Consider the following 19,425-nt stretch of genomic DNA (forward strand, 5'->3'; position numbering starts at 1 on the left):
CTTGCTCGATGGTCTGGGGTTGGTAGGGGTCTGGGTGCCTGGGCATGAGCTGGTTGGAGTCGATGCCCTCACTGGCCAGCAACTGCTCAATATCCAGGCTTAGGTACAGCCGCTTCCTCCTGGCAGAGGAAGAGGAGGAGAATCTCATGATGGCTCATGTGAGGTGGTTCCAGGGGTGTCAGCAAGAGTCCACAGGGCTGTGGGGTAGAGATGGGGCCCATGGACCCCTCCAGGCCCTCTGCCTCTCTATGATACATCAGGAAATGGTGGGGTAGCTGGGACTGGTGTCCTACACTCCAACTGCCTTTCTGTCCTGCTTGGCAGTTCTATTATATTGACCCAAATGCCAGCCTCCCCAATTCCACAGCAAGAAAAGCAATTTGTTCCTATTAAGAGACTAGATAGAGGCTAGAGGATAAGGGGCTAGAGGATTTGATTTGAACACTTGCACATAGACCTATTTTAGTAACCTCAGCCATGGGGATGGTCACTGAATATCCTGTTGTCCCTTATTCCCTGAGTTGGGTGGATACCGCCTCCTGGAGGACAGGCCCTCCCACCCAGCCATACCTCTCAATCTCAATCTTGCGGGGGCACTGGCCCGGCAGCACCAGGAAAGGCACCTGCACCTTGGGCTCATAGGCCTGCAGTGGGAAGTCAACCTGGGTGAGCAACTGGGTGGTGGACCCGATGCACTGAAGCTCCAGGCGTTCCTCGAAGTCCTTAGGAATCTCAAAAGTTCCGACTGGAAGTGGACAAAGGGGCAAAAGCTACAGAGGCTCAGGCCGGGGCTCAATACCCCACAACACAAAGTGCTATGTAGGTACCAGGCATGAACACTTTGAGTCACTGGAAGCTCAGAGCTAGCCTATGGTCAGGCAGTGGTGGGGAGAAGCCAGATGTGGCACAAGGCACCCAAGGGGGAACAAGCCTGGAAAGACAAGGGACTGTTTTGGTCCTACTCTTCCTACCCAGAGGCAGCATGCTCAATCTTTCCCCTCTATGCTACCCATGACCCCAGTACCAGTGGCCGTTACTCAGGCTAGATGTTGAATCAAACTACCAGCGGTGATTACAAATGGATAGGAAGGCAAAGAGGTAACTCCCTGCACATCTGCAATGGGTTTCTGCCACCCCTACCCCAGAGGATTCCCGAGCATTTCAGAGTCTGAACACCATTCACTCCCTGGGGCCATTTGCAGACCCAAGACCTCCTGGATACTGTAGGATCAGAGGCACCACCATCTGGGGCCTGGGGGACCTTCGAGTCAGAAAATGGCCACCCCTACTTAGATAATCAGGGCATACAGAGGCTTCATTCCAGGTCTAGGGGAAGGAAGTTGGTGGACAGAGACATCTATAGCGTGACCGTTCCAGTTTGCCTGGGACTGAGGAGTTGCCTTCAGGCTATCAAGTGGAAAGGAAACTCTCAGGAAAGCTGAGACCATAGAGGTAGGAAATAGAGTGTGAAACAAGCTTCAGGAGATGAGCCATCCTCCCCAGGGGTTTGATGGGCTCAGGACAGCTCAGTGGTGGCCTCCCTCCACTCTCCTGGGAAGCTCTGGTGACCTCTCCTTGGGCCTTGCCACCTCTCTGCAGTCAGAGGTAGAGTCACTGTAAGAATGCCCACCTTGAGGGTACCCTTTGGGGTCCCACAGAAGCCTCCAGAGGCTCAGCGGAGGCCACCTGGCTTCAGCTGAAGTCCATTCTCTCACCAGAGCTGCCAGGTGCTTGGGGGAACCTCACAGCACCAAAAAAGGACTGGCCAAGAAGGTGGTTTTCAGATCCCTAATTGCCTGCTCTTAAGCCAGAGGGCCCATGACCCCATTCCACTTCCAGAACCTTGGGCTTCTGAATCTGGCCCTGAGTCTCAGGGGCCAAGCAGGAGCCAAGGTGAGGGGAGCAAAGCCTGCCTCTGGCCCCTATTGCATCCATGAGCCCAAAGCAGTCTTCTTAAGCACTCCTCTTAGCCTTCTGGCAATGGAGTGGACTTCTATTGCTGGCCAAGAACCCTGCCTGCTATCACCTGTGGCATTTAAGGGCTGCTTGTCCTCACGTGGATGGGGCTTGCAGAGTTGCTGACCACCCTGACCCTACTCCACCACGGATGGTGGGAGCACCATTCCACAGCTCTTATATTTGTGGTTTGTAACCATTTTCTGGGCCATATAGTTGTGAGACTGTTGAACACAATAGGCTGGAACCTCAGATCACAGCACAAATGAACATGCATGTGATGTTTCTTGTGCCACTTTTGGGGGTTAAGGGACCCCATGAGGCTTGAGGGCCCTCAGAGGACTAATCTGGGTAGTATCATCAAGGAGCCAGGCCTCTCCTAGGGTTGGAGAAGAGGGGCAAACGGATAGGACCATGGGGCATCTGTGCCTGATTGAAGGAGACATCTTGTCTGCCAGCCAGGTGGGAGGGCTCCACCTAATTCCTTATTGTCACTCAGGGTCCCACCCTGTTCACTGCCTCTCCTGGAGCCACTCTATTCTTCCCTCTGCCACTAGAGACTGCCTCTACTCCTTGCAGACCTGTCCCAGTCCTTACAAGACTCATCACAGAGACTGAGAGCAGAGTTCTCCTTTCCTCCTGTAGGAAACATCTCCTGGCCACCTTCCTATGCCAGGCCCTGTTATAGGTGCTGGGGCCCTAGCAGGGAGCCGCTCAGACACAGTCCTGGCCTCCTCTAAGCCCCATTCCAAGAGAGGCAGAAAATACACTCTTACCATCCCCAGCTGGGTGGAGGGAACTAGAGCCCTGGCCCTCAGCAGCCTAAGCCACTGCAGTGCCCTTGTCTCGGCTCTGCTAAGAGTCAGGATAAAGCAGTTGTGGTTCACTGGGCACTCACTGTGAGCTGTGCCCTTGCAAAGCACCTTATCTCTTATTATCCTCATTTAAAGTTGAGGAAACTGAGACCTTCAGCCAGGAAGAGACCATCTCCCTGAGACTAGCAGCCCTGCTTCTAAATACACGCACCCACCCAGCCCTCCTGGGCACTGACCTTTTGGAGTGAACTGGTCAAGGTCGGACTGCCGCAGGAGGTCCTGTTTCATGCAGGGGCCACGGCATACTTCCTAAAACCAAACCCCAGAACCCTGAGAGGGTGTAAAGCTCTTGGGAAAGGAAGGACCTGGGGGGACCCCAAGGCCAGGTGTCTCCTTCAATTTCACCAGGGACATGGGGGTAGGTCAGCAAGGGTTTCCTTCTGCACCTCTCCTCCCAAAGGCCACTCTGGCACCCCAGGCATAATGGATTATCACTGGGTCCTTGTTCTATCTCTTTTGGCCCTCCCCATGCCTAAAACTTTCCTAAGGCTGTCTAGTACCTATGGGGCTGTGGACTCTTTAGTCGTCCTCTCTCCTTCCTCCATGTGCCTCAAACATCAATCTCTCCCCTCACAGTATACCCTCTTCCTTTGCTTGGGCCATGGGCTCTGTCGGGGACACCAAGCCTTTATACTTTCAGTTCCCTTTGCCTGGGACACTCCCCCTAGCCCTTACCATATTTTATATCTCAATAGTATGCCACTTCATCTAAGGACCCCTCCCAAACCAGGGCTGGGAGGGAGCTCCCTGACCAAAGCCCTACGTATATTTCATCTTCACTGTTTCCAGTGCTCAGTTCAGGGTCTGCTACAGAGCAGGTGCTCAGTAATGAATTGTTGAATGAATGAATAGATAAGTAAATGGACAGATGGATGGATGGTCAGAAGGATAAATAGAAGGGTGGATGTGTGGGTAGGCGGATGGATGGACAAATTGATAGATGGATGGATAACGGATGGATACGTGAACAAATGGATGGAAGGAAAAAAGGAAGGAGGGAAGGAAGAATGGAAGGATAGAAGGGCAGAAGAATGGATGAATAAATAAAAGGATGCGTAAATGGAACCCACAAGGAGGGCTCAGGGTTGGTAGGGTATGGCTGCCACACTCACCCCAAGCTGATCCAAGGTTCCAGGGCTGAGGATGTCAGAGTAGAACCCACGCTGCTTCATCACTGGGTACTTCTTATCAGTGCTTGTCAGGGGCAACTTCCGGGGCTGCCCCAAGTCTGACAGTATGAGGGGCAGGGGTAGAGCTGGGAGCTTGGGGTCAGGGCTTGGAGGAGATTTCTCTGACCCAGAATCTGATCTCAGAAGAATCTTCCTCAGATTATGCTCTAGGCCCGCATGACTCCTCCTCAGAGGACTAGACTCTCGGCCCTCAGCAGTACCGCTGCACTCTGGACCCTCAGGGTTCCTTCCTGGGCTGCATCCTTCTTTGTTAGGCTGCTCCATGCTGCTTCTCAGGGCGATAGCCCAGCCAGAGATCCTAGGAGAAGATATCAGCATCACTGGGTCCTTGCTAGCCTCTGCTCAGTTCCTAGGAGCACCATGGATAATGGAAAAGGGATGGGAGAGGGAAGGAGTGGTCTCTGCCTAATCTGGATAGACACACAGTGCAGGGAGGGTCCCACCAGGAGACAGGGGGCCCCCCTTTCCCTGTATGCTGCATGTGAGTAATGAGAGCCCAGAGTCAGGGCTGAGTAAGGGGAGTCTGAGAAGCTCTGCAAATGCTCCTGCCCATAGTGCATCCTTCTGCACTTGCCTACCCCCTCCACCCACGTTAGAGAGCAAGGCCTGGCTTCTCACAAGGGGAGAAAAGGAGGGCAGCCCAGAGCTTATTCACTCAATGAATAAGGGCCATTTCCCCAAAATGACTTGCACCCAGAGACAGACCCATTGCCCCCACCCCTGCTAGATGCCCTGTCTCTCCCCTTGTGGGGCACTGGGCCATGCCCTTCCTCCCCCACCCATGCCTGCCCCCTAACCATACCTCAGAAGCCAGAGGACTAGGTGGCCTTCACAGAGGGGCCTTGACTCTCCCCTGGCCCATAGATCTCACTGCCAGCAACTGAGCTGGGTCAGCTTAGTTTAGGAAACATACACCTTCCTGTCTCCGCAAAGTAGATGTGCCACTGGATTGCATGCTCATCCACCATCCCAAGGTTGAGGTTGTGCAGAATTTTCATTTTGGGGTGAGCAAGCCCTTGCCAAGCCACTGTTGCTTTTGGCTACCTCAAAATGCATCACCAGGGGGAACTCCTTGGTCAGGGGAGCATTATAAGAAATTGGACAAGGGCATTTTCATGTAATGCTGATGCAAAGATAAAAATGGAGTGAGTCTACAACTATTTCGATAAAATTTTCAATAAAAAATGGGAACACCTTAACAAAGGGAAATAAGGGCCTGGCCCAAGTAACATACCCTTTCTCTGCCCCATTCCATTTCCCACCCCCTGCATGCTGGTACAAGGCAGCCAGGAGCTTGCAGCACAGGTGCCCCCTTTTGGCTGGGTGTTCTGTGCCCCATCGTCTTTATTTTAGCCATTGGTGGGACTGGCTGGTGTAGACCTCCTGTTGGCTCATGGCAGGGGAATCTTGCCTGGACTGACCTGAAAGGTGGGTGGGCAGCCAGGGCTGTCTGGAGCAACCTCCCCAGCAGTGCCAAAGTAGCCTGTAGCTGCTGAGTCCATTTCTAAGAAGAGGGTGGTGAGTTGGCAAGACTGTTTAAGGGACTGTAAAGGGCAGATGAGACTCTGGCAGGAAGCCCCAGACTCTGAGCCCAAAGGCTGACCAGTTTCTAGCCAGTCAAGCATGTTCCACCAGAAATCTGCTCCCTGAATCCACTCCTGGGTGGCCAGCTGCCTCCCAGGGTAGGTGCTGAAAACAATGCTAAGTGTGGTCCACCTGACAGTCACCAGCCCTTCCCAGAGCGCCCTAAAAAACCCAGAAAACTCACTAGGGTTCAGCCCTATTATGGCTGCAAACCTACAGCTGACCGCCTCATCCTTGAACAAAATAAACAACAGAGTTAGGCCTTAGAGAGACTAAGGTCCCAGCTCTACAGGAAAGTGTTCCATTCCCTGGTTTCCCCAGCTCTCAAATGGGCTTGAATATGCTTGGCTGCTTCACTGGTGTAAGGATTGATGGAAATAGATGCAGAAATGTCCAAGACACCTCAGTGTCTCTGGGGGCAAAAGGAGTCTGTGATGGGGGGCAGGGGATTTGCTACTCCTGTGAACCATTTCCCTCTGAGCAGGTTGGCAGTGGGGGCATACATCCAGACGTGTTCCAAGAAAGAAGGTGTGAGAGTGAGTTGCAAACTCAGAGTCTTGTTTCTTCTTTGTCCCTCAGCCCTTTACAAGGATTGATGGCTACCTTCCAGTCCCACCCAAGCTCTGGGCACTTGTACATTGCCAGTGTGCACAGGACCTGTGACAGACACAGACAGACAGACAGACAGAAAGACCACTGTCTTCTGTCACAGCCCCAGGGGGGTGATGGCAGCCTCTGCATGGGCACTCTCCCTCATTTGTGTGAGGGAATTGGCCAGTAAGTTGCCAGGGTGGCCCAGTGTTGGGAATGGTGATATTATTAAGGGGTTTAGATGTAGTTCACACATCATCTCACTTAAGCTTCTGAGGTAGGAACTGAGACTATCCTCATTTCTCAGATATGAGGAAAACAAGGCTCAGAGAGATTAAGTAACCTGTGTGAAGTCACACAGCAAGAAGCACAGCTGGAATTTGAACCCAGGTTATTTCTCCCCAGTCAGATCACCTGGGAGCCTTATTGGCTTGAGCTAGAGGAAGCTTCAGGTTAGATTCACTGACATTCAACTCATGTGACCCAATCACCCCACCAGGCACTGGGTTGGATGGACACAGATGAACAAGGGTATTTAATCCTCACAACAGGTACTACTATTACCACCGATCCACAAACAAGGAAACTAAAGTCTAGAGAAGTCAAGAAACTTGCAAAGGCCACACAGCCAAGATCTGGCAGAACCAGAATGAAAACTGAGGCCTAGAAAGTGTTTGCCTAATGAATGGGGTGAGTAAAGGCAGCAAGTTGATCTTTGTAACAACTTAAGAGAGGTACAGCAGCACTCTGCCAATTTATAGGTGGGGACATTGAGGACAAAGGAGACTGGATGTGGTCAGGATCAGGAGAGGGACTGGGTGGCTGCTCAGGACCAGAATCTCAGCTCCTTCCCTGCCTGGGTCTTTCACAGGTTGGGGGCAAGGAGTGGGGCCCAAAAAATCGGTCTGGTAAGTACTGGACTCATCTGCACGGTCGTTTAAAACTGAGCCCCCCACTCCTTTCCCACTGGCCAAGGCTCTGGAAACGGCCGCAGACTCATGGGCAGGGATGTGGACTCTGGGCGGGAGGATGTCCTCCTTCCTGTCCACTCACCCTCTGCTCCTTATCAAGGACTCCCTGCCAGTGCTCCCTCCGCCACGCCTGGGCCCCAAAGACCTACCAACCTACCGGCTACAAGGCGCAGCGTCTGGTCTGGCGGCTCGTCTCTAGGGAGGGAGGCTGGGCCCGTTGCTAAGGGATGGCACCATCCGGCACCGTGGGGCCGCAGTTTCCGTCGGAATCTCCCCGAGGTCTGCATCGGCCTCCCCCACACACTCCGGGACTTGGTTTCTCCCGCCCGACTCGCTGCTTCCCCTCCCCGGCCTGGGCCACTTCCGGGGGGCGGGAAAGTGTCCGCGCTCTAGGTTCTCAAATCCAGGCTCCATTATCCATCTTCTCTCCCAGACTCTTCCAGAGTAAGAGACAAAAGTAAAAGCCGAATGCTATGCGAGAAATCTGAATTTTTAAGCTATGTAAATAATTTGAGGAGAGTAACAGGGGAAATTTACGAATTGGACGTTGATATTTAAGCCACAACTGAGGGGACTGGGACCAATGGTCAGTCAAGTCACTGTTGAAGGAGCCGCTTCTGGTTCGCGCGCGCGCGCGCGTGTGTGTGTGTGTGTGTGTGTGTGGTGGGGGGGCGGAGGCAGGGAGAATGGTGGGGGTTCAGCATAACAGTCACATCCAACTATCAGACAACTCCTCCACCTCCTCAGAGTGGGCAGTGGGTGCATTTGCACCCCCTCCCTGGTCTCAGGCACCAAGTGCTCCAATGACCTGGCACAGGTTCAGGCTCTGAGCCTCCTGCTTGCCCTGAATATTGAATTATGTTTATTTTTTTTTAGATGTGATAATGGTATTGTGGTTATATAGGACAGTGGTCCCCAACCTCTTTGGCATCAGGGACCAGTGCTCCTACAAGAATCTAATGCCTGAGGTGGTAATGCTAGCTCTAGGGAGGGGCTGCAAATACAGATGAATCTTCACTCTCTGGCCTGCCGCTCACCTCCTGCTGTGCAGTCCTGTTCCAACAGGCCACTGACCCAGTACCAGTCATGGCCCAGAGGTTGGGGACCCCTAATATAGGAAACTGTCCTTGTCTTAGCAGATACAGACAAGAATTTCAGAACAAATGTCAGGATATCTGCTGTTGCGACTTCCTTACAAATGGTTCAGCAAAATTGGTATATAGATAAGTATAAAAAGAAGATAAAGCAAAAGTGGTCTAATGCTAACAATTAGGGAATCTGAAGGTTTACAGATGTACACTCTACTGGTCTTTCAGTTTTTCTGTAAGGAAAAGAGGTGGGTTACAAGCCAAAATAAAATTTTAAAATCACCCCACCTCAATCGGAGAATACCTGCCCAGCGCCTTCTCAAAATTGCCCCCATTTCCTAGGTGGGGAAACTGAGGCTTGGTAAGACAGGTTGGTATTGAAGGAGGTAGTAAGACCTAGTGCTCTGTACATAAATGTCTGATTTTGACATTGGTGCCAGGCCTAAGCTGGACACTTAAGTGTCCAGATTTGAACTGGACCCTCTCCCTACCATAAAATATCTGTTGAATAGGAGAGAGGCCAGGCCATGAGGAACACAGAGGCAGGGTATAAGCTGTGACTGGAGAGAGAGATCGGGCCTTTGCATAGGCTTCTGCTTCCTCTTCCTGGAACATCGCTCCATAAACTCCTACTCCTGGCCAACTCCTATTCATCCTTCAGGGCTGGTGCAATCTTTCCTGAGCCCCAGCCATGGTTTTATTTGCTTGTCTTGTTGGCATTCATGCAGTACGTACTCAACGATCCCTGTGGAAAGAAGGAGTGTGGCGGGGATTGGAGGCAAGGGTGACCACAGAACTTTAAGGGCACAGAGACCACCAAAGCCCTGTTTGGGCAGTCTGGCTCCTCCATGGATCTGGGGATAGGCTGTGTACCCCACTCACCTGTGAAGAGGCACCTGCTTCTCTGCTTTTGCCTTGCACTTCCCACACTGGGTACAACTGTCCAAAAAGCTGCAGTACCCATTCGGTTGCCAGGGCAACATCAGCCCATGGTGGGACGTTAGGGATGACAGGGGCAGAGCGCTAATCCTGAAAAGTTGCCAAGCAACACAGTGGATTAGTGACATCACAGGGACCATGGCTACTGGACAGATGGACAGGTCGCTCCTTAGAGGGTCCACTCTCAGGAGGTCAAACTCACAGTATCACTCACCATCTACTATGCAATGGTCACTGCTGTGTCCCTCAACTGGAGGGTGGGCTTGAGCAGTGGGGATGACAGGGGGCTGGTCTTCCCAGAAGCCCTGGTTGCTCCACCTTGTCCCTCTATAGGTGTGGGGAGTAGATGTGACTGCCTCCCTCCCTCTCTGACAGGAGACTATGAGTCAGTGCCTACTCTCTTGGGTCTCAGGTACCTACCCTTTAATGCCCACATCTTCTCTAATGGTTGAGCATGGGATCAGGCTTTTCTGATCCATTTCTACCTGTTCTTTGGGAGAGGAACAAGGGCTAAGCCATGAGCCCACTCTGGGCTCCTGCTCTACTGAGGTGGAAGGGCAGTCTTTTGCCTGGTATGGGCTGGAAAGGGGGCTAGATTTGCTCTTGTTGAAATGATGGGAGACCGGTTTTCTGCTAGAGTTTTTTTTGGGGGGTGGGGTGGGGTGGCAGTTCTCTGCCCATCTCTGAAGCCTGAAAGCTCAGGGCTTTGGCAGACAGGCTGCTCAGGATGCCTACCCCAGCCCATGCCCTTCAAACAAGGAATGTGAGGGCATGAAGAACTGTGCTTTCCCGCCCTGTGCTTTCTTCCTGGCAGTGCTGAGGTGGGAGCACTGCTTCACTAGCTGTAGAGAAAGCCTATGTGAATGGGCAGCAGAATGGACACTTTATGTGGCCAGCTGGCTGGAATAGAGATCGACAGGCCTCCAGACATGATGGCTGGAGCTACCTGTTCCCTACATGCCCCCAGCTGGCCTCTTGGACTTCTAGGATCTCCTTCTGCTTTGCTAATCTAGGGGCTCTGAGCTGCTACCAAGAGAAACTAAGTCACAGGCATGTGGGGTATCACAGAGGGGTGGGAGAGATCTGGGGTTCATCCTCTCTTCAGGCCTCTCTTGACCCTCTTCCCTCTGCCATTGGCCAGGTGGCTTTAAACAGCTCTGACCAGAATTTTCTGTGATAAATAAAAATGGAGACAAATTCTCCTTTGATCCTCGCGGTCAGCTTGACAGACAGGACCTTGAAAGCCCAGATCACAAAGAGGAGGAGTAGAAAGGAAGTCCTGGGTGGCTAAAGGATTGAGGAATACTGGCCCATGACTGCTCAGTCCTCATCCCAGCCCGCAGCCTAACTCCATTCCCACCTATACTCGTGGAACTTCCCAGCTGGAATCTTGCCATCCCATCTCAGGTTATACCTTCTTGAGAAGCCATCCCTGATTGCCTAAGCCCACAGAACATACTCTCTCCTCAGGGGTCTCAAATGACCATGGTCAGTACCACTTAGTAGGCAACAATACAGTGGTCACTGCTGTGTCCCCCAACTGGAGGTCTTGAGCAGTGGGACCAGGGGGTGCTACTTTTCCCAGCAGCCCTGCAAGTCCACCATTCCTAGAAAGACCCTTAGGAAATGACTAGGAGACAGAGCAACTCACATCTTGGCCACCACCCTGAAGATGGTGGCTGCTGACAGCAGCCCAGCTGCACATGACCCCACCTTAACACCCTCTTTCCCAGCCTATCTCCCTCTGACCTGTAATTCCAGACCACGCCAGGGGACAGTGTCCAGGATGCTGAGGCTCTGCTCTCCAGAAGCAGCTGCCAGGAGAGGGTCCCCACCAGCCCCTACCTGCCTGGGCTGAAGCTCCAGGTGACAGGCCACAGGATAGTGATGTCTCCCACAAGACATTTCCATGGGGTCCTGAGAAGCTGCACAGAGAGCTGTTCATAAGTGTCTCTTATTTCCCCTTGACCCCAAGGAGCTCAGTGAGCATCATAATTAACCTCTAAGTGTCTTTTATTTCCCCTTGACCCCAAGGAGCTCAGTGAGCATCACTCAGTGGCTGAGTGATCTCTTGGCAGATTAGGTAAGTAGCCTCATCGTCTCAGCCCTTCAATCCACCAGGTACCCCCAACCCCAGCCCTCCAGGGAGCCTGAATTTACTGAGCTTGGGGACCAAACTGCCATTCTGACCTTTTGCCCACACCTAGAGAGGTCTATGAATAGGGCAGGAGGCCTAGGTCCTGCTGTCGATTCGGTGGGCAAGTCTCTTCCCTTGCTCAGCCTCAGTTTTTCCATCTGCACAGTGGTGAATACAAACCTGCCCAGCCCTGTACTGGGGCCACCTGAACAGAGTGGACTGAGGAAACCAAGACTGTTACCCTGCCCTCAAATACCTCCATTTCTGGCAAAAGCTTTGCCCTCACCAGACCTCTGTGATGGAGTACGTAAGAGCCTCTAGACAGGTCACTATGGATGGTTTGTTCAAGAAAGGGAATTCCTTATTATCAGAGGTGGGGCAGCTGCAGTGGCCTGCCCGTGATGGCCTGGGGACATTTAAATAGCTAGGGCAGAAGCTGGAGCCTCCAGTTTCCTTGGTAATCCCACACTCCAGCAAACTGAGGTGGCAAGGAGGGACTTCACCAAGGTCACAGCATAGTAGTATGGGACCATGGGGCTGTCATGCAGGGTTTAGGGAGCAGCTAGAATGTGGGCCACAAGACAAAGACCAGTTGCCAGGAGAATCTCATTCCTGTTCCAGGACGGGGAGGAGCATCTGGCAGGGCCTCCCAGTCCCGTGTCCCCTTGTCTCCCTCCCTCATCTGGTGAGGGGTGGGTATCAGAGAGCCAGACACTGATAGTTCCTAGAATCTGTTTCCCCACCTGAACTAGACTGTCAGATCACCAGAGATAATCCCCTATCCCCCACCCCAGGCAACCCTCTGGCAGCATTCTCTCTCCCTGTGGGGAGTGGGGGTGGGAGGGATGAGAAATCCCCACCCTGTCTTCCTCTTTCCCCAATACTGATAGGCCACTCAAAAACCTGGCACTGATGGGTTCCCCCGTACAGTACAGTTCCCTTGTACCCTCAAGGTCCTCTGGGAAATGTCGTCTCTACCTCCAAGTAGTGACTCTTAAATGCGAAGGAGGGGATCAGGTCTCTAAGCAGTCTAACAGAGGTGGCCCTGAAAATGTGACCCAAGACAGCCCTTTCTCTCTTTTCTCATCCTAGCTACCTGAACCAGCTCTGGGGACATCTCAGCCTCAGATCTCCTTCTAAGCAGAAGGAAACTTACTCTTGGAGGCCCCGAGGGCAGGTATGGCTGCTCCCAATTTACATATCCAGAGACTGAGGCCTTAAAGTAGAAGCCTTGTCAGAGGCACACACTGCTGGCCAGACAGAGCTGGCTTAACCCTCTGTTCTTGCCTGGAGCCCTCCCAGCTACTCCTTCTGATTCCAAAGCCCCTCTTGGCTGGCCTCAGAGGAAGCAGCTGGGCCTAGGGATGTGAGGGAGTGCCTTGAGGAGGAGTGCCTTGAGGAGGGGAGCAGGTGGGGGTGGGCAGCAGGTGCAGGATAATGGGGCCACCAGGGGAGGCTCAGGAAGCAGGTGCTGCCATGGAGCAGGTAAGACTGTCCTTGTATGCCCAACTCTGGTGGGCCCAGAGCAGGAGGGGGATCCCTGTGGGCTCCTTGGTCACCCCAGCTCATGCTCAGAGGTCGTCCAGATGCCTGGGCTCAGGCACAGAGCCAAGCCCCTCCCCTGGGTCCCAGCAACCACTAGGTTGTCATGACAACCAATAGTTTCATCCCTGTCCCTTTGTGTGGTCACAGTCCAGCTTTTGTGGACGAGCCATACTTGGGGGTATGGAGAAGGGGGCCTTGCCTTAGGACACACTCAGCTGGGATGGGGTTGCAAACCACAGAAGAGGGGGCTAGAGGGACAGGTAAAGAGACCAAAAAGACTGGGCTTTGCTGGCCATTGACCCCCACAGCCTTCTTTCCTGGTGGCTGACCACACCCGCAGAGCTGGATCTGCAGGCCTCAGAGTGACCTGGAGCCTGGGCCCTCCTGTCGCCTTCCTCATGTTCCCTTCTGTGAATGGACCTGGGAATGACCCTTCTCCCTGGTGGGTGCAGTGCGGCTCTGTGAGGCAAAAGAACATGGGCCAAACCAGAGTTTGATAACTCCCTTGTACAACTGGGGAAACTGAAGCACAGAACAATGCTGAGCCTTGGTCTGGATCACATCACAGTAAACAAGTAGCAGAGCCAGGCCTACTAGGGACCCAGGACCTCAAGGCATCAGACCTCCAAACTAAATGCAAATTGATCCTCCAAGGTCATCCCTCCTCTGGCACCCCCATTGGGAGGAGCCTAGCCATCAGAATTTGGCAGGGGTGGGAGCAGGCTGTGGTGGCCCAGGTCCCTCTAGCTATGTCTTGAGGAAGTCCCTTCTCCTCGTGGAGCCCCAGTCTGTAAAAACAAGGGGGTTCTGTAGTAATGGCAGACCCTCCCTCCTGCAGCCAAGGTGAGAATGAAGCAAGGCCAACTCTGCACAAAGCTGGCTCCTGCTGATTCCAACAAACACCACACATCCTCTGCTCTCCTAGCATCATCCCTGGCCCACCCAGAGGACCTGGCATTCCCCCATGGCCACCCTGCCTTACTGCTCTGGGACTCTACCTGCAGTTCCCTCCCCTGTGATTCTCTCTCAGAGATTCCGGGTCACCAGGAGTTGGAGAGCATGATTGCTGCTGTCTTAATCTAAAGGAGTTCCCTTGAAACAAGCTCTGATTTTCAAAAGAGAACCCTCTCAGTATCAGTAGAGCACTGGGGAAGGGGCCAGTTTTGCTGCTGCAGACATGGCTCCTGCGATGGAATAGCACAGAAGAAAGGTAGCAGGATGGCTTTCGGGATTAGACTGTACTACCATTTGTCCTTCCTTTCTGGGGTGGCTCTTCTTATCTTTGTGGGGGCCAAGGGCTCCTGCAAGCACCCTGTCCCAGGCTCAGCACCATGAAGTCTGATAGGAGGAGCCTGGGACCCCAAAAATGATCAGCACAATTGTGCATGTTTGGAGTGAGCTTCACAGGGTGTGCCACCCTCCGTGGGATCCGTGGCTCTGAGGCCTTTCAGGCTCAGGAAAGACCCCCACCACCAGGGCAACACATAGACATGAAGGGGTCTGGTGAAGTACCCCAGATTTGCCTCCAGGCAGACAACTCAATTAGAGTGGGTCTGCATCCCTCCTTAGTAGTCACCACTGGTTCCCCTGAATGGGAGACTACAGAGGCAGCGGGGGCACATGGATTGGGCTGAGACTGCTCCTGAAATTGCAGAGAACCTATTCAAACCAGCAGAACAGGCCCCATATCTTGACACAGCTTAGCCATCTCAAGAAAATGTTACTTCCTCTTCCCCATGAACATCTTCCTCTGGGATTAGCTCTGCACCTGTGCTGGGTATGAGAGTGGGCAGCAAGGGGTCTGGTACGTGAGGCCAACAGGTGGGGGTACCAGGGCCTGAGCTGAGGCTACACCACTGGGCAGCCCACACCAGGAGGAAGACAGTGTCCATCTCTGTAGTTATTCTTTGTTGTTATGAGTTAATAACCGATTATTGAGGAATTCGCGTGTGTCATGAGGTTTATGTACATCATGTCATTTAATCCTTACACTGGCCCTGGTGATGGCTATCACTGTTTACCCCTTTTACAGGTAGGAACATTGAAGCTCAGAGAGGATAAGTTGTCTTGGGAAAGATGATCAGCAGAGCCACCTGAGGGGTGGAGAAGAGTAGAAGGCAGAGCTGAGGCTACTGTTAGGTAGAAGATAGTGCAAGGCAGATCTGGACTCAGAGGAAAACAACTTTTAGGATGGCTTGACCCAAGGCTGCCCAGGTGGCAGGGAGCTCCCTGTCATGAGAGGCACGCAAGGAGAAACTAGATGGGTTACCCGTCATTCAGACATCAGAATGGAAATGGAGTACCTGTCCAGAGCATGTAAGACCCTAAATTGTCAACCTTGGCCCCAGTCCAACCCTGAAGGGTACACAGAAGGCAGCACCCCCCCAGGTAGAGGCTGAAGGACAGAGGGGAAACACTCTGTCCAGAACTATCCCCCTGTTGCTTCGTCTGCAGAGATAGCTTCCATTTTCTGAGATGTCTTTCTTAGTGAAAAACTTCAGAGGACCAGGGACAGAACACGTGGGAACACAAGGCTGGGAGGAAGTACCCCAAAATTTGCATCTTAGGCACTTCACTTCCCTCACTGTAGTCTCAGCCCTGTGGGGATGTCTCAGAGCCCAACCCCACCCCCAAGACTCCTTCCTAGGGGGCTGACATCAGCTCTACTCCTAAATATCCCTCACACTCAACCATTCCTTTCCAGATCCACAGCCGTGGCCCTGACCTCCTAGCTACCAGTTACCAGTACCTAAGCTGCAGCTGTGCCTTGGCTCCTCCATGGGCCCCTCAGTCTCCCCACTTGGCACCTTGTGCTGTTATCTGGTCAGAGGAAAACCCATTTAGTTCCTGGCACATACCAGGTGTCTGCCCTTTCTTCACTGGGATCATATTCATTGAAACTCAGACCTCTTTCCTCCTACATCTGGGTTAAGCACCCTTGTGCTCCTGTAGCTATGACAAAACTGTGTGGCCAGGGTCATTAGTGTGTCCGTTTCCTCAGAGAGACCAAAGGGGCCATAGGACAGGGTCCGACTTGTCTCTCCCAGCATGTGTCCCCAGCCCTGGCCCTACTGCCTAGCACAGAGGAGATGCTCAGTGAGTGACAACCGAATGGATAAATGCATGAGAATGTGACCAAGACTGGGGGGGGCTGTACCACACAGGCAGGTCATCACGGTCAGCTGGGTGTAAAAGCTGAGGAAGGAAGAGGCTTTAGGAGATGTCTGGGGCAGGAGACTGGGCCCGCAGGTCCTCTGCAGGGGCTCCAGACTTGGGAGGTTTCACCCACTGCCTCCAAACCCCTTTCGGCAAAGCCTTTTATAGTCTTCCTGGGGACAGCCACGGGATGTGAAGAAATCCAAAGTTCCAGCCATAATAGACCCATCCTGTTCAGCCAGAGGAGAAAGATGCCTGTTGGTGGCTTTGTACAACCCCCTACCCGCAACACCTTTGCAGAGAGGGAACAAGTTTGAGAGTGCAATAGGTTTCCTTGGGCTTGGCTGACCTTGAACCTCCAACTACTTGTTTTCCATGGATGGTCCTCGGCCTGCTTGGCACTTACATACCCCTTCCAGCTCAGCAGCAGCCTCCTGAACTCCCTGATGGGCTTCCAGGCCTGGGACAAAGCCACCGCCTTTACCACCACCATTACGGTCACTGTCACCACTGCTTCTGTGAAAATGAAATTACAGCAAACAGCGCCAGCCTCACTAGAGCCTTGCCATCCACACCTGGAACTAATTTACTTAATTGGGCCTTAATGACTTACACTGGTCGGAAGGCCTATTTTTCCTTAATTATCCCCAAATGTGCTTGCATGCAGGAGCGTGGGTCCTGGAGGATGGCTTTGGTGGTGGCAGTGGCAGCCACCTCCTCTCCCTGAAGAAAGGATGCCCAGGAATGATGCCTGTTTGCCAGGAATAGGCCCCAAAGATCTGAGAGTCTGGGAGTAGGGGTTAAAATGGGTCACGGTCCTTACCTGTGGGAACAGTATTCCATGTCCCCACCCCCAGTCCCATCATTCTGGCTGCCCTGAAGAAACTTGGTATCTATTTTCCCTCCCTCCAAATTATGTTGTCATAGCTCTCCTTCCCTTTTGGGTCCCACCTGTGCCCTACCTGGGTGTCAGGGCCCCTGGAAAGAAAGCTCTGATTGGCAATTCTGAGCCTAGCCCCATCATTCTGGCTGAAGCCACACTGGGCTCTGCTTAGGGCATAGCAGGCATGACCTGGCTAGCTTTTTGCAATTCACAGACCTCTGACAGGGAAGGAGGGGCTCAGAGAGTTACTCCTCCAACTGCCTCTGATGGGGAGCCAAAGCTCAAAGAAGTGAGGGGCTCACTTGAGGATACACTGCTCACTTGTGGTGATGGAGGTCCCTAAAGCCTCTGAAGGAGACTTCGAAGCCATGATAGGGTCCTGTCAAAGTGGAGTTTCCCCTCCTATACTAGGACAGGTTAGGGTGGGCTGAGGATCACCTGGACAGCTGGCCTCCAGGACTTCCATGGCAATACCTTCCACTCTCCGTTGGGCCTTGGCTTTGGAAAGCCAAGTATGTCTGATCAATTTACTTCTCTAGCTTTGGGATGGGTTGAGGTGGTCTTGACTCACTGGGAAGATATGAGGGAGGCCCTGAGAGCAGGGTCCTTCCCAACTGGCCCCTGCCTTGCCCCTACTGGGGACCTCCAGATGATTGGCTCATTTGAACCTCTGGGACTGGATGGGAAACTTTGGCTCTTGTGTGTATGGCTAAAGATGGATCAACTCTCTCTTTCCTTGGAGCAGTCCTGTCTCTCAAACCCCAGATTTAAATCTGACCACTGTTTCCTTGGTTCCTCCAGCCCTAGCTGGTTCTGAATTTCCCTCTCACCAGCCAGCTCTTCCCAGCATTCCCCTCTTCTGAATACAGCTGCACCATTTGCTCATGTGCTCAATTCAGGAACAGAAGAGCTGCCCTTGACAATCTTCCCTCCCACCCCACAGCCAACTGTCAGGAGTCCTGATGGCGCTGCTTCCAAACACCATCCCAACACCAACTTCCCATCACCTTCCAGCAAGCACTCCAGTCCTGGCCACCATCATCGCACATCTGGACAGCTCTGCCCTCATCCTCTGGCCTCCACAATCCAGTCTCCACATAACTGCCACCGTGATTTTTAAAAATCACTTCTAGTTCAAAATCCTCCAATGACTTCCTGTCCTACACAGAATAAAGTCCATGAGCCTCAGTCCAACCTATAGCGCCTGCCTGTCTGCCTCTGGTCTCATTACCTCCTTTCTCCTCTTTTCTTTGTCCCAGTCATGTGGGCTGCCTTTCAGTGCCTCTAAGACCTCAGGGATTTTGACTTGCTGCTCTGCCTAGAATGTTCTTTCCCCTGACCTCTATATCCTTCATATCTTGGCTTAAATGTCACTGCAGAATTCCCTGGCCTTACAGCCTAGTCTCCTAGCATATCACACTGTTAGGACTTCTGTACTCTGGGACCTACATGACATTGTTCTTGTTTTCCTGTAACCCACAACTAGAAAATAGGCAACGTCAGGGCAGGAATTTCATCTGTCTTTGACCTTGTTGGATCCCTAGCCTAAGATACCATATGCCTGGCACGCAGTAGGAACTTTTTGTGGAATTGATTTTGAAGGAATGCCTTGACCTTCCCTCAAGTAGCCAGAGTCCCCAGCCCCTTCCTTGAGTTCCCCAAGGCCCACCCAAATACCTACACTTGAACACGACATTCCCACTCAGGCCTCCTAGCCTCTGCTCACACCAATCCTACCACCTGAAGTGCTCCTTTCCCTGTCTGCTGTGGACTGAAATGCCTGCCTCCCCCAGACCCTGCAGTGCTGTTGCTCCTGACTAGTGAGGGAGAGTATTGGGACCTCTGCCTGTTTGAACTTGTGTGCTTCGCTTGGCCTTTGGCCTTGATTCTTCTTAGCACTTATCTCTGCCTATCATTTGGAAGAGACCCCTTGGGCCTTGGTCTATCTGAATCCTGAGGTCATGAGCCCCTGGAGGTGGTGGTGACCCTCATCTCTACCTGCCTCACTGCCTATCCCTGCCCCAATAGGTAGGCCGAAGGTGGCTGGCCCATAGTCAGTGATCAGCAAACAAATCAGCTCATCCTGACCACATGGCTCTAGACCTGGAGAGGGGCTCAAATAAGAGCAAGGTGCAGCTGGCTAGGGATATTGCTGCATATAAGATGGAACACCACTGAGTGGGAAGGTCTGGGATTCCTACCAGACCCCAAGCCTCCCAGATAGCAGACAGGGATTCCTCAGTTAAGAAGAGCAGGGAGCCCAGCCTCAGACAGACACAATCGCCACTCAAAGATATCTCTTAATGGGCCCTGACCCCCATTTAGGGCACAGGTAGGACACAAAAGGGAGGGAGAACTATGACAACATAATTTGGAGGGAGGGAAGATAGATATCAAATTCCTTGGGTCCCATCTCCTGGGGACTCCAGATAGACCCAGGATGTCTGAGACTATGGGTCATAGGCTCTCTCCATTCATACAGAGAAACTGAGGCCTGGGGGGAAAAGATT

The 19,425-nt window shown here is 52.7% G+C and overlaps 1 protein-coding gene across 1 annotated transcript in view; it reads right to left on the reverse strand.

The window, feature by feature from the left end:
* Window positions 1–7,767, reverse strand: part of DNAH1 (dynein axonemal heavy chain 1) — a 72,962-nt gene extending 65,195 nt beyond the window's left edge. Inside the window, 5 exon segments of the mRNA XM_006917564.3 lie at window positions 2–119; window positions 571–745; window positions 3,008–3,080; window positions 3,944–4,319; window positions 7,325–7,767. Of these exon segments, the coding sequence (XP_006917626.1) occupies window positions 2–119; window positions 571–745; window positions 3,008–3,080; window positions 3,944–4,285 (708 nt within the window). The 5' untranslated portion in view covers window positions 4,286–4,319; window positions 7,325–7,767.
* Window positions 7,768–19,425: the final 11,658 nt, after the last annotated feature.

The sequence above is a fragment of the Pteropus alecto genome, unplaced genomic scaffold (assembly GCF_000325575.1).
Source record: "Pteropus alecto unplaced genomic scaffold, ASM32557v1 scaffold75, whole genome shotgun sequence".
Taxonomy (NCBI): domain Eukaryota; kingdom Metazoa; phylum Chordata; class Mammalia; order Chiroptera; family Pteropodidae; genus Pteropus; species Pteropus alecto.